Source organism: Rutilus rutilus, assembly GCF_951802725.1.
Source record: "Rutilus rutilus genome assembly, chromosome: 3".
NCBI lineage: Eukaryota > Metazoa > Chordata > Actinopteri > Cypriniformes > Leuciscidae > Rutilus > Rutilus rutilus.
This window is the reverse complement of record NC_140211.1, coordinates 25,388,645-25,407,293: the sequence shown is the minus strand read 5'-3', so window position 1 is coordinate 25,407,293 and position 18,649 is coordinate 25,388,645. Positions and strand designations below refer to the sequence as shown.

General features: G+C 38.1%; 1 protein-coding gene across 2 annotated transcripts in view; it reads left to right on the top strand.

The window, feature by feature from the left end:
* The window catches only part of fto (FTO alpha-ketoglutarate dependent dioxygenase), a gene marked incomplete at both ends in the record, with an annotated part of 141,085 nt that overhangs the window by 57,245 nt on the left and 65,191 nt on the right, over positions 1-18,649 (top strand). For both annotated transcript variants that reach the window (XM_084403509.1, XM_084403508.1), the window contains one exon: positions 5,256-5,380. In XM_084403509.1, the coding sequence (XP_084259635.1) occupies positions 5,256-5,380 (125 nt within the window). The remainder of the gene's footprint in view (positions 1-5,255; positions 5,381-18,649) is intronic.

The following is an 18,649-nucleotide window of genomic DNA, read 5'->3' as shown; positions in this document are numbered from 1 at the left end:
GAATGGTAGAATCATTAAACACTCAATCTCTAGACACATTAGGCAGCAGATTTGGTGTTTGGAGATGTTATCAAGTGCTTTTGGTTAGTAGTCGCCTTTTTAAAACTTTCCCACCTAAGAGAGACTGACAGAGAGAGAGAGACTAACTGAGGCAGAGAAAGAAAAAAATCACAAAGCTTTTAGCCTTTGCCTCATTAGCTCAAGCAAAAAGCATATGTCCAGTTGCCTTTGGCTAGAGGACTCACAATCCCCAGCACAAAAGCCTGTGGCCCACAGAGCTGCCCCACAATGCCTTCAAACGCTCTCACTTGTTGCGTATGACTCTTCAGCAGCTGGGTTTCTATTATCTGTCCCCTCCTCTGTCCTCGGACACATTGCTGTGATGATGTGAACACATTTTTCTAATGTTTTACACTTCATATAATCCATTCTCTCAGCGTGCTGGCTCTGAGGGGAGAGGTAATTGATGAGCCTCAGAGAGATCAGAGGGTCAATGTGGCTGAAAGGCCAAACTCTCAATCTCTCTCTCTCTCTCTCTCTCTCTCTCTCTCTCTCTCTCTCTCTCTCTCACACACACACACACACACACACACACACACACACACACACACACACACACACACACACACACACACACACACACACACACACACACACACACACACACACACACACACACACAAAGGCATGTATATATTGTCTCTGCTCTATACTTTTAACATGACGTGTGATTCAGTCTTCATAGTGCACTGCTGTAGTTGTACCCTTACAGTGCTTCAGTACATCGACTGGGGTGAGGACCATCTGTCCCGGACATAACAGAACCCCCTCCCCAAAAACATGTCCCACCAACAACAGATAGTGAGAAATGTGTCTGAGCATGGGCACAGAAGGCCCCAAATAACAAAACAATTTAACAATGAAGACAAAATGTATTCAAACTTATTTTTTGGTTGTCAAACAGCACTGGAATATAGATGGTGTCGTAGTTCATAGATGGTGTGATGAATTACTGTACACCTTTGGTTACTTACTCTGCTGACTTAATAAATCCACTAAAACATAGTTGACTTTAGCTGTTTGCGAATTCATGGTCAGAGTATGTACTGCATTTGAAGAAGAATTTTCTTCTTCACTGTTGAAGTGTTTTATATTGGTATTAAAGTTCATGTGTATAGTTTGAATACAATCCAGATATTTCGTATGCGCCATGTTGCCAGAACTTACCACTGTCTTGTGGCCTACAATGCCAGTTGTGTCACTGTTCCTCACTACCGAATACTTGTCTCCTGTGGCCTCATGAGATAGTAAATAGCCCATCGGCTCAGAATCTTATCGGAAGAAATATTATACACCTAACTGTTTCATGAATACTTCTTATTCAGAGTTAGTTTCAAGTAAAGCCTGCATCATTTGTTTGTAGATGACGTTTATGTCTAATGCTATGGATTTCATATCAATACATGTTGTCCCAGACCTGTATGACATTCTTTATGCTGTGGAGAAAAAAAGGGATATTTTAAAGAATGTTGGTAACTAATCCGATTTCCAAAAAAAAAAAAAAAAAAACGACATTTATAAAGTTTTAAAATGATATCAGGGTGAGTAAATGATTCATTTTGTGTGAACTCTCCATTTAAGAAATAAGTTTAATGCACTAGATTTAAAATGATCTATGACTGTATGAAAACATACACCTTCATTAATTGATACATAAATGCTGAAATTCTACACACACTAATGTCCATCACATCTGTCCATTAAACAGAAAAACCTACTGACGTAAATTAAAATTACGTAAATGTAAATGACCATTTCTTTACCTTGTGTTTTATCACATTGCCTATGTTTTACAAAGTCATAAAATCCAGTCTAGCTGTGTGTGTTTTGTCAAACGTAGGTTTTCTATAGAATGCCCCCTGGCTGCTATGGGTTTTAAGTTCTCATGTCATACGTTATCTTACTGTCTCCTGTCTGACGCTAGCTGTTCAGGTTTCTGTAGGTATTTTGGATGGCCTTTCTGCTATTGGTTGGCTGGTGTACCTGCCACATAGTCCTGGTGAGTGTGCATGTGTGTTTATACTTCCCCTCTGTTAGTGTGGGGTAACCCGAAGTGTGTTTCCTTGTACAAATACACACAGCCGCCTCTGTTAGTCACTTGCCCTCTGTCTCACCCTCTTCACTGTGGTCCTGAACCCAGAAGCACTGCACAACATCACCCAGCTGACGACAGCTACCGTCATTCAGGGGTAAACAAGGGCACACACACAGATAAGGTGAGCATATATTGGGTGGTAAACGTAAGTTGGTTGTGTAAATTTCTCTCATCAACCCACCTTGTAAACACATAACACATAGTCTCTCTCTCTCTCTCTCTCTCTCACACACACACACACACACACACACACACACACAGACGATCATGAGTCACTGTTGTTGTGTGATCTATGTTTAGTCTGATGTGATTCAACTGACCTTGTGACCCCATAGTCAGAGTTAGTCTTGGCAGACTCTTTCACCCAGCGCTTTCTTAGACAGGATGACTCTAACAGGTAACGACCGCTGACAGGTTATGCTTTAGTGAGAGACAGAAGTGCTGTCTCACGGATGAACGAGGGATAAAAAGAAATAAAGAAAAGGAGATCGCTGTGAAACAGTTGAGGTGAACCAACGCTGAGAGCACTTTTTGCGTATGCTTTCTCACCTGTCAATCATTTTAGCTCCTGCTACTGAGGAAGACAGCAAGAGAGGGAAAGTTTGGCATTTTACAATGAGTGAAAAGAAAACTCAGATACCTTTAAAATATTGTATACAAATATTTTTATACATAATATATATATATATTTTTTTTTTATACTGAAGGGGTGGATTTACAAACGACGACTCTTTTGTTAGAACGAATAGGAAATCATAGTTTCTTAAATCTATTGCATATATCCTGGTAATAAATGTTACAGGCAATGTCTTTATTTGGTATCTGAGAAATGACTAAGGGTCTGACCCATGTCAGGAATACAGTAACAGTGCCAATTGTTATTCTTTAGTGTTTCAGCACCATTTACAGCACCAACTTCTGTTTATATCGCTCAAGTTTGCTCTGCGTGGATGTATTTTTCTGTCCAGTGATGTGGTGTGTCTCAGCCTTGAAAGGATATCGCCTGTGTTTTAGTGGTATGTTCGCAGGGGTTGTTTATGAATGTGACCATGCCAAAGGAATGGTCTCCAGGAGAAATCAACAGTCACCCAGATGAGATTTGTAACTCTCCTCTGATCCTTATGATAGTTGCTTACGAATGAGAACTTTGGTATATAATGTCACAGATATATTCTTTAAATATCCGTCTGTCAGCGTCGAGCCGTCGGCAAGTGTCTCGTCTGGCTCATGTCGGCAGCAGTTTGCTCGATTCAGTATGTTGAATCGGCGTCGGGCCGTCAGTGAGTGTGGGAACTCTGATTGGATGTTCAGTTTAGCAAACGAGTCGGTGCACGAGAATTAAAGCGAAAGTGATGAAATAGAACAAGTAAGTCAAGACGGCACAGACAGAAGGCTGATCTAATGTTATCCTCCCCGAGCATTCCAAAACACGAATATTTTCATAACAACATGAGCCGCTTAAAATGAAGAAAGTTCTCAACTAAACTGATATTCAAAATGGTAAGCAAGCAGTGCTTTGTTTTTTTTTTATATCTGCGTATATCTCGTATATCCTTGTTCCAGTTTCTCCTTTTGATGAATGATTATAGACTATTGATACCTGTTGATATAGACAGTTAATTTCTTACACGCAGGCGCAGAATGCATGTGCTAGTTTGCAATCGGCTGTAGACGGTGCTGTGTGTTCAAGCGCAACTTTTTGGTCCAGATGCAGCTGACGCAAGGCAACAACACCATCGGTTTTTGTCACCGCTAGTTCTTTGAAGTCGGATTGGTGTGTCCCAGGATTTAACCTATCAAAACCTGTAGAAATGATGTCACCTGATCTTCCATATGCCTATAAGTATTGGTTTTTCTGTGTCCTAAGTTAGCTGGATACTATTACTCATTTTCTATGGTCATAGGAGGCAGGGGCGCAACTACCCAGTGTCAGAGGGGTATGCAACAATTTTGGCATTTATTTCAGATACATTTTCAGTAAGGATGCACTAAATAGGTCAACAGTGGCAGCACAAACATTTACAATGTTACAAAAGATCAAATAAATGCTGCATTCTTTAAACTTTTTATTAAAGAATACTGAAAAAATGGATCACAGTTTCCACACAAATATTAAACAGCACAACATTGATAATAAGAAGAAATGTGTCTTGAGCAGTAAATCAGCATATTAGAATGATATCTGAAGGATCATGTGACCCTGAAGACTGAAGTAATGATTCTGGAAATTCAGTTTTGACATCACAGGAATAAATTACATTTTAATATGTATTAAAATAGAAAGCAGTTATTTTAAACTGTTTTACTGTGTTTTTGATCAAATAAATGGCTATAAATAATTATATGGTTAATTATAATTAAATGGTTACCAAATTGGTGAGACTTCATTCAAAAACATAAAAAAAATTAAAATAAATCTTACCAACCCCAAACTTTTGAATGGTAGTAGTGTATATTTAAAAATGTTTATATATTATTGCATTAAAAAAAAGAAAAGAAATGTTCACAGAAACATTGTTGAAAAGCAAATATAATTTTGTCCTTCTGTTTCTGATTCTGGCTTACCCATCAGTGTTTGTAAAATGTCCTGCAGCATAAATAAAGAATAGATTTGACCTCTGACATGAAGGGAATGAATGTATATTGATTTGTTTAAGCACTGGATAAGAGCTTGTCTATGGGATTGGTAGTAAAGCTTGATTCCTTTTATTTCCTTTATTTCAAGATAAGAGTGGTTGTATTTCTATTGAGGATTTTCAGGGATCTTTTAAGAGCCAGAACTGCTTTGTAACCCTAATGTGGTTTTATGTTACCATATTTGTGCCAGTCATAAGAAGAATATTCACTTGTTAATATTCTGTCAATTTATTGTGAGATGGGTAGGAAATGGTCGATGGTCTATTGTTTTTGGTGCAGAACCTCAGGGAAAAATAATTACATTATAAAAAAAAAAAAAAAAACAATCGTACTGACCCCAAACTTTACAGAACGGTAGCGTTTAGTGTTAAATTGCTGTGAATATGTAATAATTGACTGACTGAAACTGACCTTGTGTCATTTGTAGTTTGAAGTCACAGCTGACTGTGTTGCTTGTTTCCAGACTCAGCTGCTTTTGGCTGTGGTTGAGGATGAGAACACGACACAGGAGAACAGAAGAGAGATTGCAGACATCTTGCTGAACGCCCTGACGGACAGACAGCAGCACAGACAGACATGGAGGGACAGGTATGTGCCCATGTGCTAAACTCTTGTGTTTAATGCCACATCTTCAGTGAATAGTATAGAAGAAAGGACTTTTTTTTTTTTTGTTCAGGACAATCCTTCAGGCCGAGAGAGTTCACACAAACACACGCATACACTCGTGCTGATAGCCCATTGACTTCCTTCCTCTGAGATAAGAGTGACTGAGAGACATAACCCATTTGTTCCGATAACAGAGAGAACCAGCCTTACACACACAGATATGCATACCAACACATAGCACACACACCATTTTTCTCTTTCTTTATTATTTCCCCACAGACTACTGTGTGAGTGTGTGGTAATCTGTCATTATTCAGATCAGACCATTAGTTGGTAAGGCCTGAAACAACTGAATTTCCCTATTGAAGTTGCGTCTTAACCTTTACAACATTAAGGGCTCCTCCCTGTCCTCTTGTTTCTGTAAAGTGGCCCCTTTAAGGGGGTCGTCCCCTCTCTTTAACCCCAGAGTGATGCCCAGGCCTGCTTGATGTTGTGCTGAAACTGCATTCTTAAATCAGACGATGACAACTACAGACCAGCCCATGGTTCATTTGTCATGACAGCGTCAAGGACACAAGCACACGCACACACTTTTAGCCATGTATGGTACGGTGTAGTCATTAAGCATGTTTCTTTTACATCCTGATTTTCTTTTTTTTTAGTTAATTAGGTTTTGTTGTTGTTCTTGTTGTTAACTTATCCCCTTTATTTAACTCTTTCCCCGCCATTGACAGAAAGTTCTGTCTTTCCGTGTTTTCACTGTTATACGGTAGGGGCGCTGTGACGCATCTTCTGAAAGAGTACTGAAGTACTCAATATTACTGTTTTACTGTATTTTTGATCAAATGAATACAGCTTTGCTGAGCATAAGAGACTTTCAAAAATCGTACCGGCCCAAAACTTTTGAGCGGTAGTGCATTTTTAAATCTCCATTTATTACCTCTATTTTTTTATTTTTTTTTAAATATTGAAAAGGACATAAATCTCAGAGCTGAAGAAACCGAGTGATTACACACACACTAACCTGTACAACTTACACGTTTGCACGCTGCGTCACACGCACGGAAGTTTATTTCATCAGTCGGAGCAGCGTGATTAGATAAAGCTACCTTCACTCCTCTGTGTGCACACACTGCAATGTGTTTGAACTCATCCCTTTCCACTATCACTTCCTGCCCCCCTTCTGGAGCGAGATAACGTCACTCTTCGAAACATCAGGCACAGGTCTGTAAAGTGGCTGTCAACAAATCGCATTTAGGGAGGGAAGGCAGATAGCTTGGGCTAAGGTTAAGACGCTGTTAAGACAAAAATGAACTCATAGCTGATAATATCTCCTCCGACACGAGCTGATAAAGTGAACGTTGTACGCCGTGCTCCACTCACCTGAATGCGGTGATGTATTTGTACTATTACCATGACAGACTGTTATAACAACTATCATGACTCACAGCGCTGAACACAAACATTAATTTCTGACCAGTCCTCTTGAAAAGAAACTTCTCGGAGCAGTGTGCTAAATCATGTTGCTTATTTTGTCGTGAAAGGCAGCAATTGTTTTATTAATTTAGTATGCAGCAGGCCCGCTCCTCACATTATGCCATTCTTTTGTCTCTGCGTCTGTGTTTTGAGTGGTAAAAACCAAATGATGGATGGTTGGCGCTACAGGCTCATAAACATAAGCACAGCGGGCTGATTGATTAAGGCTTTTATTGTCTTACAGACATTTGCTTTCTTAAACAGTAGTTTGATTGTTGCAGACTGTGGGGCCTCTGGACCTGCTTTCAGCTATCTGAAGTTACCCTGAGGGACAGAGATGCTAAATGTGACTGTAGGCTCCTCCTGTTGACTTATGGGTACTCGGCTTATTAACTTACCTGATGCACTCATGCAGGTCACCTCCAAACATTTTGGCTCTTGCAATGTTGAACAGATACAGTGGATACTCTGCATGTTTATTACCATGCGCACATTAAATTGATTAATTTGGCAGATGCTTTTATCCAAAGCAGGGCATTTAAGGATTTCTTGACTTGTGTTTTGGATGTTTTTGTCTTTTTCTTTTTAATGAAAATGAAAGACAGACACTCCGGTCACCCAATTTAATATCCTATGAATTTTTTTCACTGGATGACACTTGGAATCTCGTTTCCTTTACTGTGGGAATGTTTGGAAAAAAGGAAAATGCAAGACCAGACACCATTTTATCTGTTAAAATGACACCATTTTGAATATAAAATTTGGTAAATAATCAGCAAAGAAAAAAATCTGTAACATTAGTTGATATCTTATGATGATACCCTTTTTTTTCCAATGTGTGAGGCATTTATATTTATTGTTTAATATTCGGTAAATGAATTGGGGCCATTAACATAGTGCCTCATGCGAACTCTCTTTCTGTGCAGGTACTGCACATGTGATTGGATTTATATTTCTACTGCAGTGGTTCTCAACCTTTTTGTCTCAAAGTCCCCATTCTCCATGACAAAAGTCAAAGGCTCCCCAGTATATGTTTGTCTATTTTTGGTATTTCTGCTGTAATTATAATTTTGCCATTTAGATTTAGATTAAAGTTTGGTTATTTTAATATACGTATCAGTAAAAATTTCGGTCCCAGTTTATATTTGGTGTCTTGAACTACTATGTACAGTACTAACATTTAAATGAATCCTTTGATATAATGCACTTATTGGGTCTCATTCATGAAACACGAGCAGAACGAATTTTTGTGTAAATCGTGTGTAAAGTGGTTCTGGCGTAAATTTTCGGATTCATTAAAATGTTCGTATTTTCCAAATGTTAGTTGGTACGAAAGAAATCTACACCTGCTCCCAGCCACGTGTAAATAGTGCGTTTAACATCCGAACGTTTTGCTCATTAATAAGGCTGCATTTTAATTCACCTTAATCGGGTACATATTTACACAGCATTTTGAAAAAATATTATATGTAGTAATTACGTACGGTTTTTCTTTTTACTTTTATTACGAGAGCCAGTAATAGCATCTGCAAACGGAACACAAGTCCACAAGTCTTTTTTTAATTTTTTTATATTCAAGCGGTTTATTCATTTTTCTTTTTTTTTCCTTTTTTTTTTTTTACAAGTCTGCAAGTCACAAGTGTTGCAGTCAAGCTTCATGTCGAACCATTTTCTTTTCACTTCTGGGACTGTTCGATTAACAGATGAAACTCCATTAACGGCATCTGTAATATGCTGCCAAGCATTTTTACCTAAAGCATTTAGGTAAAAGCATTATTACCTAAAAAAAAGCCTTTCTTTTTAGGACCTGATACGCCACTATGTACGCTTGAAAATAAAATGTGGCGTTTTGAATGAACTTCTGATAATAAAACTTCAATTTCTGCATCTGAGAAATTTCTCTTCTTCATTCGCTTTTGAGAAGACGTGGAAATCCTTCGTTTGGTCACGTGTCATAATATATAGTTGTCAGTCGGTTTTAATGGGCGGGATTTATGGTAATTGAGAGAATGAGCGTGCACGCGCGTCCCATTTACGACTGATTGGAATTCATTAACACACACACACACACATTTCACTATCAAATCTGACGTTTACGAAGTATTTGTGAATCAGGAGAAGAATTTTCGGGAATGTCTCTTTACGCGCAAATCACTCCCATATTTACTCGTATATTTACGAATGTTTCATGAATGAGACCCATTGTGTGCATGCTTTTACAGATGTAATTTCTAAGTTCTGTACATGTTGACTATTCCCTTAAATCTTAACCCACCCTTTAACCTACCCATACCACTAAACCTGTCCCAAACCTTACCCATATCCCACCTTAATAGCAGCAAAAGTGTTTTTCAATACAATGTGAACACAATGTACTTAATAATAATACTTATTGTGTGATGCAAGTAGTTAAAGACGCCTAATATAAAATGTGACCATAATTTCTTAATTGAAATACTTTGAAGTGATTCTGAGGCTCCCTGGTCAAGCTCTGTTATAATAAAGGTGTAAGTGCAATGCATCAATGCATGTTAATGCCAGCTGTAAATGGGACCATATATGCATATCCATCTGTGAATTTGGAATATTCTGAAATGATTTGCTCTTAAAAGTGTTGTAGCTTTCATAGGTCAAAATCAAACACTAACAGAAGGAAGACCTTTTAGAGATTCATTTGCATTGGCAGATGAAAGGGTTTGACCTTGTGGTTTTGTTTCATCCATGTGTTGTGGGTCAAAACCATTGATCTCACACCCTTTATGCCTGCATAGACACGCTGCAATACGAGTTTACGTAAAAAGTACACATGTGAACACACGCTCAGATAGAACCGACCTTGCTCAGGTAGATCGTACAACTCCTGTCACATCTACATCCCTCCGTTGACCTCTGCAGGGGTCACAGTCCATTCCTGCGCTGGGCAGATTGCGTGTTTGGGAGGTGATGAAGGGGGCAGTGCCGGGAACAGCTGTGTGGTTTGTAGTGACCGTGCTAACTGCTGTAGGCTTTGTAAGGTCATTATATGATAATGAAAATGATTACTGAATTACATGGGGGTTTGGGAGAGGGGAGGGGATTGAACGGGCCTGAGTTTGATAAATGATCTCTGAAAATGCCCATCTGTCCCCCCCCCCCCCCACACTCCCTTTCTTTCAGCCTTGCTCTCCCTCATATTTCCCTTCTTTTCCTTTTCATCTCCATCTCTGTGTTTTTGCTTATTCTGTCTTTTGTTTTCTTGCAGTATCGCATAGTTTTGGAAAGTGATAGAGTGAAAAATGGAACAATAAGAGAGGTGTAAGTGGGATAAGATGAAGTGTGCATTTGTGTGCACAAGTAGTGTTGAACTCTGTGAAACCACAAGAGAGAGAGAGAGAGAGAGGCCACCGTTCATACTGTACATCTGATAGTGAAAAAAATGAACTCACCCTCCTCCAGATACAAAAGATGTCTATCAGGTTTAAGTGGACAGGGCAGATTTAGGGCATCATTTACTAAAGCATGTAGGTCATCCAAAACCAGTTTTTCATTGACAAAAAGAGCAGGAGATCATGTACTTGGATGGATGAGTGACTTTATTAAAGGCACTAGAGTTATTAATCATTTTAAATCAGAAAAGATTTATGAACTTCTAAAGACTAGTTAATCTGCTTTCTGGTTTTATTTCCTTGTGTTATTTTGAAATGTATGTAATATGTAACTAAAAAATTTTACTACTAGGTTAATATAAATATACTTTTGCTCTTTAAGTCATGCTCTTTCACAATACATTAACTACATGTAATATTTTTTAAATGTTTTCGAAAAAGTCGCTTTTGATTGAAAAGGCTGTATAAACAGAAATAGTGTGAAATAGTATTACAATTTAAAATAACTGTTTTCTATGATAATATTTTTTTTAAATGTAATTTATTCCTGTGATGGTAAAGCTGAATTTTCAGCACACTTTCTCCAGTCTTCAGTGTCATATGATCCTTCAGAAATCATTCTAATATGCGTTTGAAAACATTTGTGCTGCTTGAAATTATTGTAGTTAAATTACAGTAATTATTACAATTAAATTATTGTTGAAATTCAGAATTTTCTGGCTGTAAAAGTATTATACTTATGCATTAACTGGTGGTACGTGGATCTTTATAAAGTATTGGCAAAATGTTTTAATTGAGGTAATCATTCGTTGGTGCTTTGAGTGAATACACGCATTGTGGCAAATGTTTGTTTGCATTTGAGCGCATAAGTGTTGCATCCTGGAGGTCGCAGCTGCCCTCATCACTCACCCTCAGTGCGTGACCTCTGACCTCAGGCTCTGAATGTCTGTATTTCTCTGAGTGTCTCAGTATCTTGAATGTGTTGTGACCTCTCGTACTTCACCTGGGTGGAAACCTTCTGAACAGAAATGCCACAGGCTGTCATCGCACACTCACAAACACACTGGAGGGTCATGGGGTTCAGAGGGCAAGCAGAAGTTTCTCCACAGACTAGAACATCAAACACCAAACATTACACACACAGACAAACATGATTGCTAACTAACCTCTGCTTTGGCAGTACAAATGCAGCCAGTGTTACTGCATTACGAGTAATGCATATTACTTAATTAGCTTGTTTTAGAGGAATAAAAACATTATTAACATGTTACTTTTTGAATTAAAGGGGTGCTTTTTTGCCCTTTTACAAGGTCTTTATTTTGTTTTTGGGAGTGTTCTAGAATATGCTTTCATGCTTGATTGTTCAAAAAACACATTATTTTTCACATATTTTACATATTACAGCACGAAGGCCCGAACGCAGTTTATTTCCTGTTTAGATGAAGCCCCTCCTTCCGAAATACGAAATATGCGGTGATTGGTTAGCTGGCCTAGTGTGTTGTGATTGGCACCGGTTCGCATGTGTTCGGGAAATGTTACACCCCTTACCATAGCCGCGAGCTCTACTCAGATGTAAATATAAGGATGGCATCAATTTCTAACCAATTCAAGCCTGATTCAGACTTAAGAATGTTAACAAACAAGAGGATCGTCCAGAACAGACTTTGCAAGCGCAGATTTCACAGGACGTTTTAGAGTGGTATGTTTTTTTTTTTTCTTGTAATTTTTTAAATACATTTTAGATACAATGTTAAACACCATTTAATTATGATATTTGTTGGGAAACTATGGTAATACAAACAGTAATCGATCACAAAACCATGGTTAATTTTCCTAAGGGGGGTGAACAATCTTACAAAAGCTACAGTAAACACTATATCAACACTCATGTTGGCTAGCAGGTGAGCTGAGGCAAAACTTTGGCAAAATCATCCTAAGGCTGATGAAATTAGAGTAAACAAAGGGGTTTACTCTAATTCCATCAGCCTTAGATGGTCAAACAAAGGAGTTTTGGAAACGGGTGGAAAAAACAGTGTTTTTTTGACAACACGGTCTTCTCTAATACAGCTAATACAGCTCAGCCAGGCCTTGTCCCCTTTTCTGCGTATTCTGTGGGCGGGGATTATTTAAACTAGTATCATTGTGACTTCACAAAGCCCGGAAAAAACACGTTGTAGTTCTTGGAAAGTGGATTCTGTTAAATAAAAGATCTCCCTTTGGAGTGGACTTTGAGCTTTGTAACCTTGCAGATCCATTTTATGCTAAAACAGCAACTTTCACACTAACTAAAGTTGAAAAAGTGGAAAAGCATAATAGGACCCCTTTAACACTATACTATCCAAGTTACTTTGTTAAATAAGTAATGTGCACTGTTTTATGTGATAGGTCTTTCTTTTCATCATAACATACTCTAGTAATCTTATGTGACCGTTTCTACAAGCAAGTGCTGCTGTCGTGCAAGGTCATGTCCTCATGCATAATTTCATTCTCCTTCCTTCCCAAATCCATTCCATTGGACAATGTGTTTATTCTTAATCATAAAACTATAATGACTATTTTAATAATTATTATTATTTAATTTAAATTGAATTTATGTTGTTTTTATATTTATGTGAAATTACCAGTGTTATTTTAGTATTTTTATAGCCTGGGAAAACCCAGACAACTTCCGGCAAATTTAGATTTGCTCTGCAAGTAGTCTGGCAAAGAGCTCATTCAAGCCCATTTCTAATCCGTCGAAATCGCGGCACCAATCAGAAACGTTGGGGCAGGCTTTACACAATGACGATCGCTCTGATTGGTTTTAGGTCTATCCAATTGCGCCCAGAGGCATTTGAGCGACGTCCGTCCGTCCGTGAAGCGCAGCAACTTTTAAATGCATTATTATATTCAAATTGCAAACACATGAGGACAGTCTCCATGAAAGACTCACTGGCAGATGAACGTGCTACTACATTTCTCTCCGAAACGGTAGGAAATTAAATTAGATTTAACTGTGACAAGATGATTGACAGGGCAGTTTACGTGACAGGATGCACGCGACAGATCCGTCCGATAAAGATGACGAAGTAGTAAAGTTTGCCTACTTTTTTGCTACACATTATTAAATACCTTTTCTTCACAAAAAGAGTACATACTTTTATGGCGTAGTGTAACTTAGGCAAATTGGGACGCAGCATATGGCTTTACACGATGACGATCGCTCAGATTGGTTTTAGGTCTATCCAATTGCGCCCAGAGGCATTTGAGCGACGTCCGTTGGTGACGCCCCTTTGGAAATGAGTTATTAATGAAGCTTTGCCAGACCATAACTCAGTTACTACTGAGAATGGTCTGGTTTTAACCAGGATAGTCTTTTTATGTAGTACCTTATTAATAATTGAGTTAGCTTTTATTGTTGTATTTTCAGTTTTCTTTTTAATTTAAGGTTTAGAAATTGTGCTTTTGTCATAAAAAAAAAAGAAAAGAAAAAAGTTTAGTTTTAGTTTTAGTTCTTTAAGTTACAGTCTACATGTTTTTTTTTTTTTAGGAGTTAACACAATAACTATTCTTTTAAAAGTAACATTCCCGAGCACTGAATGTACCAGACATATTAACACATTCACAGTTGGTTCTCTCTCTGTCTTCATTCCTCAGTCTCACTTTCATAGGCACACAAATTCACTTCACCGGTTGTCGTCTCATGAGGAACGGGGTGTCTCCATAGCTGTCAATCGTGCGGCGTATCTTTTGTCCCAGCAGTGACTGTGTCCCTCCCACCAGGGTCTGACAGGGGACAAACAATAGAGCTGCTGTCCCCGAGTGGAGGGAAAGAGACCGTTAACGTCTATCTTCAATGAGAACGGACAGGCTCACCATGCACATGACAGCTCTGATGCTGGGGAGACCTTTACAGTTTGTAAGGATGGAGATATCATGCACACACACAGCTACGCTTGAGGGTTTGATGCCGTTTGCTCTTGCAGACTCATCTGTTTAATTAACAGAACCGTGTTTTGTGTGTGTGTGTTTGTCTGCCAGTAAGTAAGACAGGTTAATGAAAAAGCCATAACAATACACAGGTAACACATGCTTTCCCCCCCACACACACACACACACACAACCGTAATGAGCCAAATGATGGCGCAGTGTGGTTTTTCTTAGGGCCTGTGATGGGTGTTTTAGGATTGCTGTCTAGAGCTTCTTACGTGTTTAACCGAAGGCTCTAGTGCTCACGGGCAAACACCTGGACTTGCTCTCAGTAAACACACACACACACACACATTCTCCTACTTGAGCGTTTACTCTCAACGCTCGGAGAGGTAACAAATTTATTTGTGTGCGTCTGGGTGTGTTTCTTTCATCATCGGCAGGGCTGTAATTAGTGTGAAACTGATGGTTGGGCTTAAAAGCTGTCATCTAATTTGTCTGTCTTTATCGAAACAAACATGTGTGGTCCCTCCCTTGCGACGTGCATGCGATGTGTGATTACCAGTAGAACGAGTGTCTGAGAGTTTGAGAAATTACTCCGATACGCCTAAACCGCTGTTTAGCAATCATAAAGCTATGCGTGACATACCCACCACGGCTGCCGTCCCGCTTGTATGCCCGCTCTCAGATGCCTGCGGTTGTCAGGATTGGAGAGTACATGCAGCGACCCACTCTGCGAACCGCTTGGATTTGGGGGGACGCCAGTACACACTGGAATGTCGTTCTTATTATATTTGTTTGTGGGAAGGAATACTAAGTCTTATTTGTTTCTTTGCTCATATGTTTGCGGTGAACAAATGCAAACAAGTACAAGGGATTACACCCAAATGTACACATGCACACTGGTGAACACATGTGGCATCCTAATAGCTGGGAGGATGAGGCCTGTTTCTCGGCACATGGAAGGCTTCATTATGTGACCAAACTCGAAACAACAGTATACCAGAGGACATGATTCAGCAAGTTGCCTCCCCGTGTAAAACTAACATTTCTCGGATGCATCCAAATGAGAGGGGAGAACGCCATTAAAAAAGAGAAATTGCTTTTGGTTTTAATTGCTCACTTGGCTTAATAAAACAGCATCGCATAATGATGCTTTTTGCAGCGATGGTAAACGGTTTGCCGTGCTTGATGCAATTATGAGCACCGCAGAAATTTGGGGCCCCGGCAAACAGTTGTGCACTCTGCTATTAAACATTGATTTTATATGGAAAGAGAGACAGAGAAACGTGTGAGGCTAACCAGAGCGGCGCAACATTACTGCATTGTAGAAAAAGCCAAAAACAGCCCAAACTAAAGCAAACGAATGGAGTGAGAATATGTGAGCAAGAATGTGGAGCTTTGCTGGGTGGGAATGCACTGTTAATGGGTACTGAAACACTTTGACGCACTAAAATCACTCAATCACTCTTCACAGTGACAACTGCTAAACTTTTAGAATGATTGTAGTGAAGGGCTTTTTTTTGGCTATTTTAGAATAGGGACAATGACAGGCCTAAAGGTGAGAGTTCACCCAAAAATAATTACAATTCTTTCATTATTTACTCACACTCATGTAATTTGTATTACTTTGTATACATTTGTAATTTGTATAAAATCCATACCAGTGTCTTTCTTTCGAAATCGAAAACAGTTTGTTTGGCGAAATGTTTGGCAGTATGTTCTTTACAGTGAAAGTGAATAGTGGATAGGGGTTGACAACCTCCATAAATGACAAAAAACAAAACAAAATACAAGATGAATATGACTTGTATGCAATTTTAGAGGTCTTCATAGTCATCTCATTAAGTCGCTATTCACCTATGCTACTATTCAAAAAGTATGGGGCCAGTAAGACTATTCAGCAAGAATGCATTAAATACATTTTTTTTTTTTTTTTATTACAATATAAAACTTTAAACTTTACAATAATTTTTTTTTTTTTATAATTTGTTATAATATTTCACAATGTAAATTTGATTATAAATGCAGAATTTATTTTAAGTATAAATGCAGCCTTGATGAGCATAAGAGACTTCTTTCAAAACATTAAAAACATTTTACTGACGGCAAACTTTTGAATGGTTGTATATTTTTACCCACTGCTGTAGCTGTTAAATCTTTTTTTTTTTTTTTTTTTTGCAAAAAATGTGCATATGCACATTATTAAGGACAATTTTTAAGATGCTTTTATGTTGCTTTTTGGAGCTTGACTACCCTTTAAGATGGAGGTGATTGAATCTGAAAACTTCCCCAGTGTAGGTGTTATGTGACTGTTCTACAGATGTGCTTGCATGGTCTAAGATTAGAGAATATTAATCTCTCAATTATGATATTGAGTCATGGCAGTGTGGTGCATGTGCTCACAGTGCATAAAAAAACATTAGCTAATGTGCTCATATAAAACCATTTCTCCTACACACAAGCTTTCTCACTCTTTCCTTATGGGGGCCAAAAAATTCAAGAGGTGGCGGGGGGTATAGGCTTTATTCTGTGTGTGTGTGTGTATGTAATAATTAGTACTTCATATCTTTGACTGTACTGAAGTGACATGTACGTTAATGATAGTGTTAGCTCTCCTTAATCTCCCTCTCCACAGACACACACACACTCACTCCTTTTGCCCTTGCACTGTTAATTATTTCCTACACTGCTGGAGCAGTCCGCTTCATGGCAAGCATATTGTGTCTGGCTGGCGAGTGGCGGGTTATAAATGATCCTGAAGGTGAAGATGTGACTGTGAGGAGATAGTTATGAAAATTTCATCTGTCTATGCGTTACGGCTACAGCTGCTGCTGTCAGTGGAGAAATTACTGCGGGTCAGCCCTGTCAGAGAGAGAGGGACATCAGAGAGGACCTGTCAGACCCCTAAACACACACACACACACACACACACACACACACACACACACACACACACACACACACACACACACACACACACACACACACACACACACACACACACACACACACACACACACACACACACACACACACACACACACACACACACTTAACACAAGACTGTCCCCAAGCTGTCTGTGTTCATTACCAAACTTAGACAGGGATACAGCAGGCAGGTGGAGCAGACCTTTCAACCTTACCTACTGCCATCAGCTGCTGTCTGTGTGTGGCTACTTCTCGTTTTGAATTACCAAATGTTGGTATGCACTAAATCACTCTATCAAAGCAATTGCTTGTGATTGTGCATGTGTTTCTTTTTTTTTTTTTTTTGTCTTTCTAGGTTAATGAAAAAGTGTCCAGGTCACGTTTTACCATAAATTCCCGAAGTCTATATTATTAAAAATTAAAACAAAAAAATAAATAATAAATAATGAGAATCTAGTTTTCATATTTTAAGATTGACATGCTGGGTCTAAACCAATAAAAAAAGGGACAAGAGTAAAACAATAAAATCTTTACATTCAAAAAGTAGCAAAATTTAACAATTGAAGTATATGGTACAAAGTTTACAAGAACAACTTTAATGTACAAAAAGAAAAATCTTGAAATTAGTTTTAATAAAAAAAAAAAAAATAATCAAGCCCAAATTTTAGGATAATACAGAAAAAAATGAAAAATAAACTGGTGAGATTCATCATTAATTATCCTAAAAAAAAAAAAAAAAAAAAAAAAACGATTAGACTTACTATTAGCCGTATTAGGTCAAAACTATTAGATCAGATTTTCTTTATGCACAATATAATTTCCTTTTTTATTTTCGGTTTCCTTTTTGTGGTATTTACTATGGGATCAATATCCTGTCAAAAATATTAAATATTACTTTTATTTAATTAAATTAAATAAAAAAATAAGTGTGACTCAAATTTTTTAAAACACTAGTAAACATATATTGCACAAACTGGAAAAAGTAAAGCAAAATGATCAGAATAGCAAACAACATGGTCACGGATCAAAATGTAATAAGCATGAATAAAAAAATAACAAGCATAAATAAAAAATTTAAACACATTAAAAACTTCTTTTCATGTTTTCTTAAAAAAATATGTTTTCCTTGGTTTTGTTACTCTGCACTTTGTGCTCTTACATTTTCTGCTCATATTTGACTCTTTTGTGCGCTTGTGCTGTTTTTCTCTTTGCTCTTCTTTCCACGTTTTGCGCTTGCTTTTCCAAATGTTGCAGTTTCGAGTTTAATGTAAATTAGGGCGGGCTTAATGACCATTCACCAGTTCACCATTTGTCCACTAGTTCTAGATTGACAGCTCTGCCTCTAGCCAATCAATCAAAGATTGGAGTTGACCAATATTTTCTGAATTGTTGTTGTTAAACGATCATATAGGTAACCTGGTAAATTAATTCTAAGACTGAATGTACCATTTCTGCATTGACCGCCAGATTTGACAAAAGATTAATGAAAATGACAGTATTACAAGAAAACAGGTGGATTTGATAGGCTATGCAGTGATTTATTGTGTTTATTTACATAGCTACATAATTG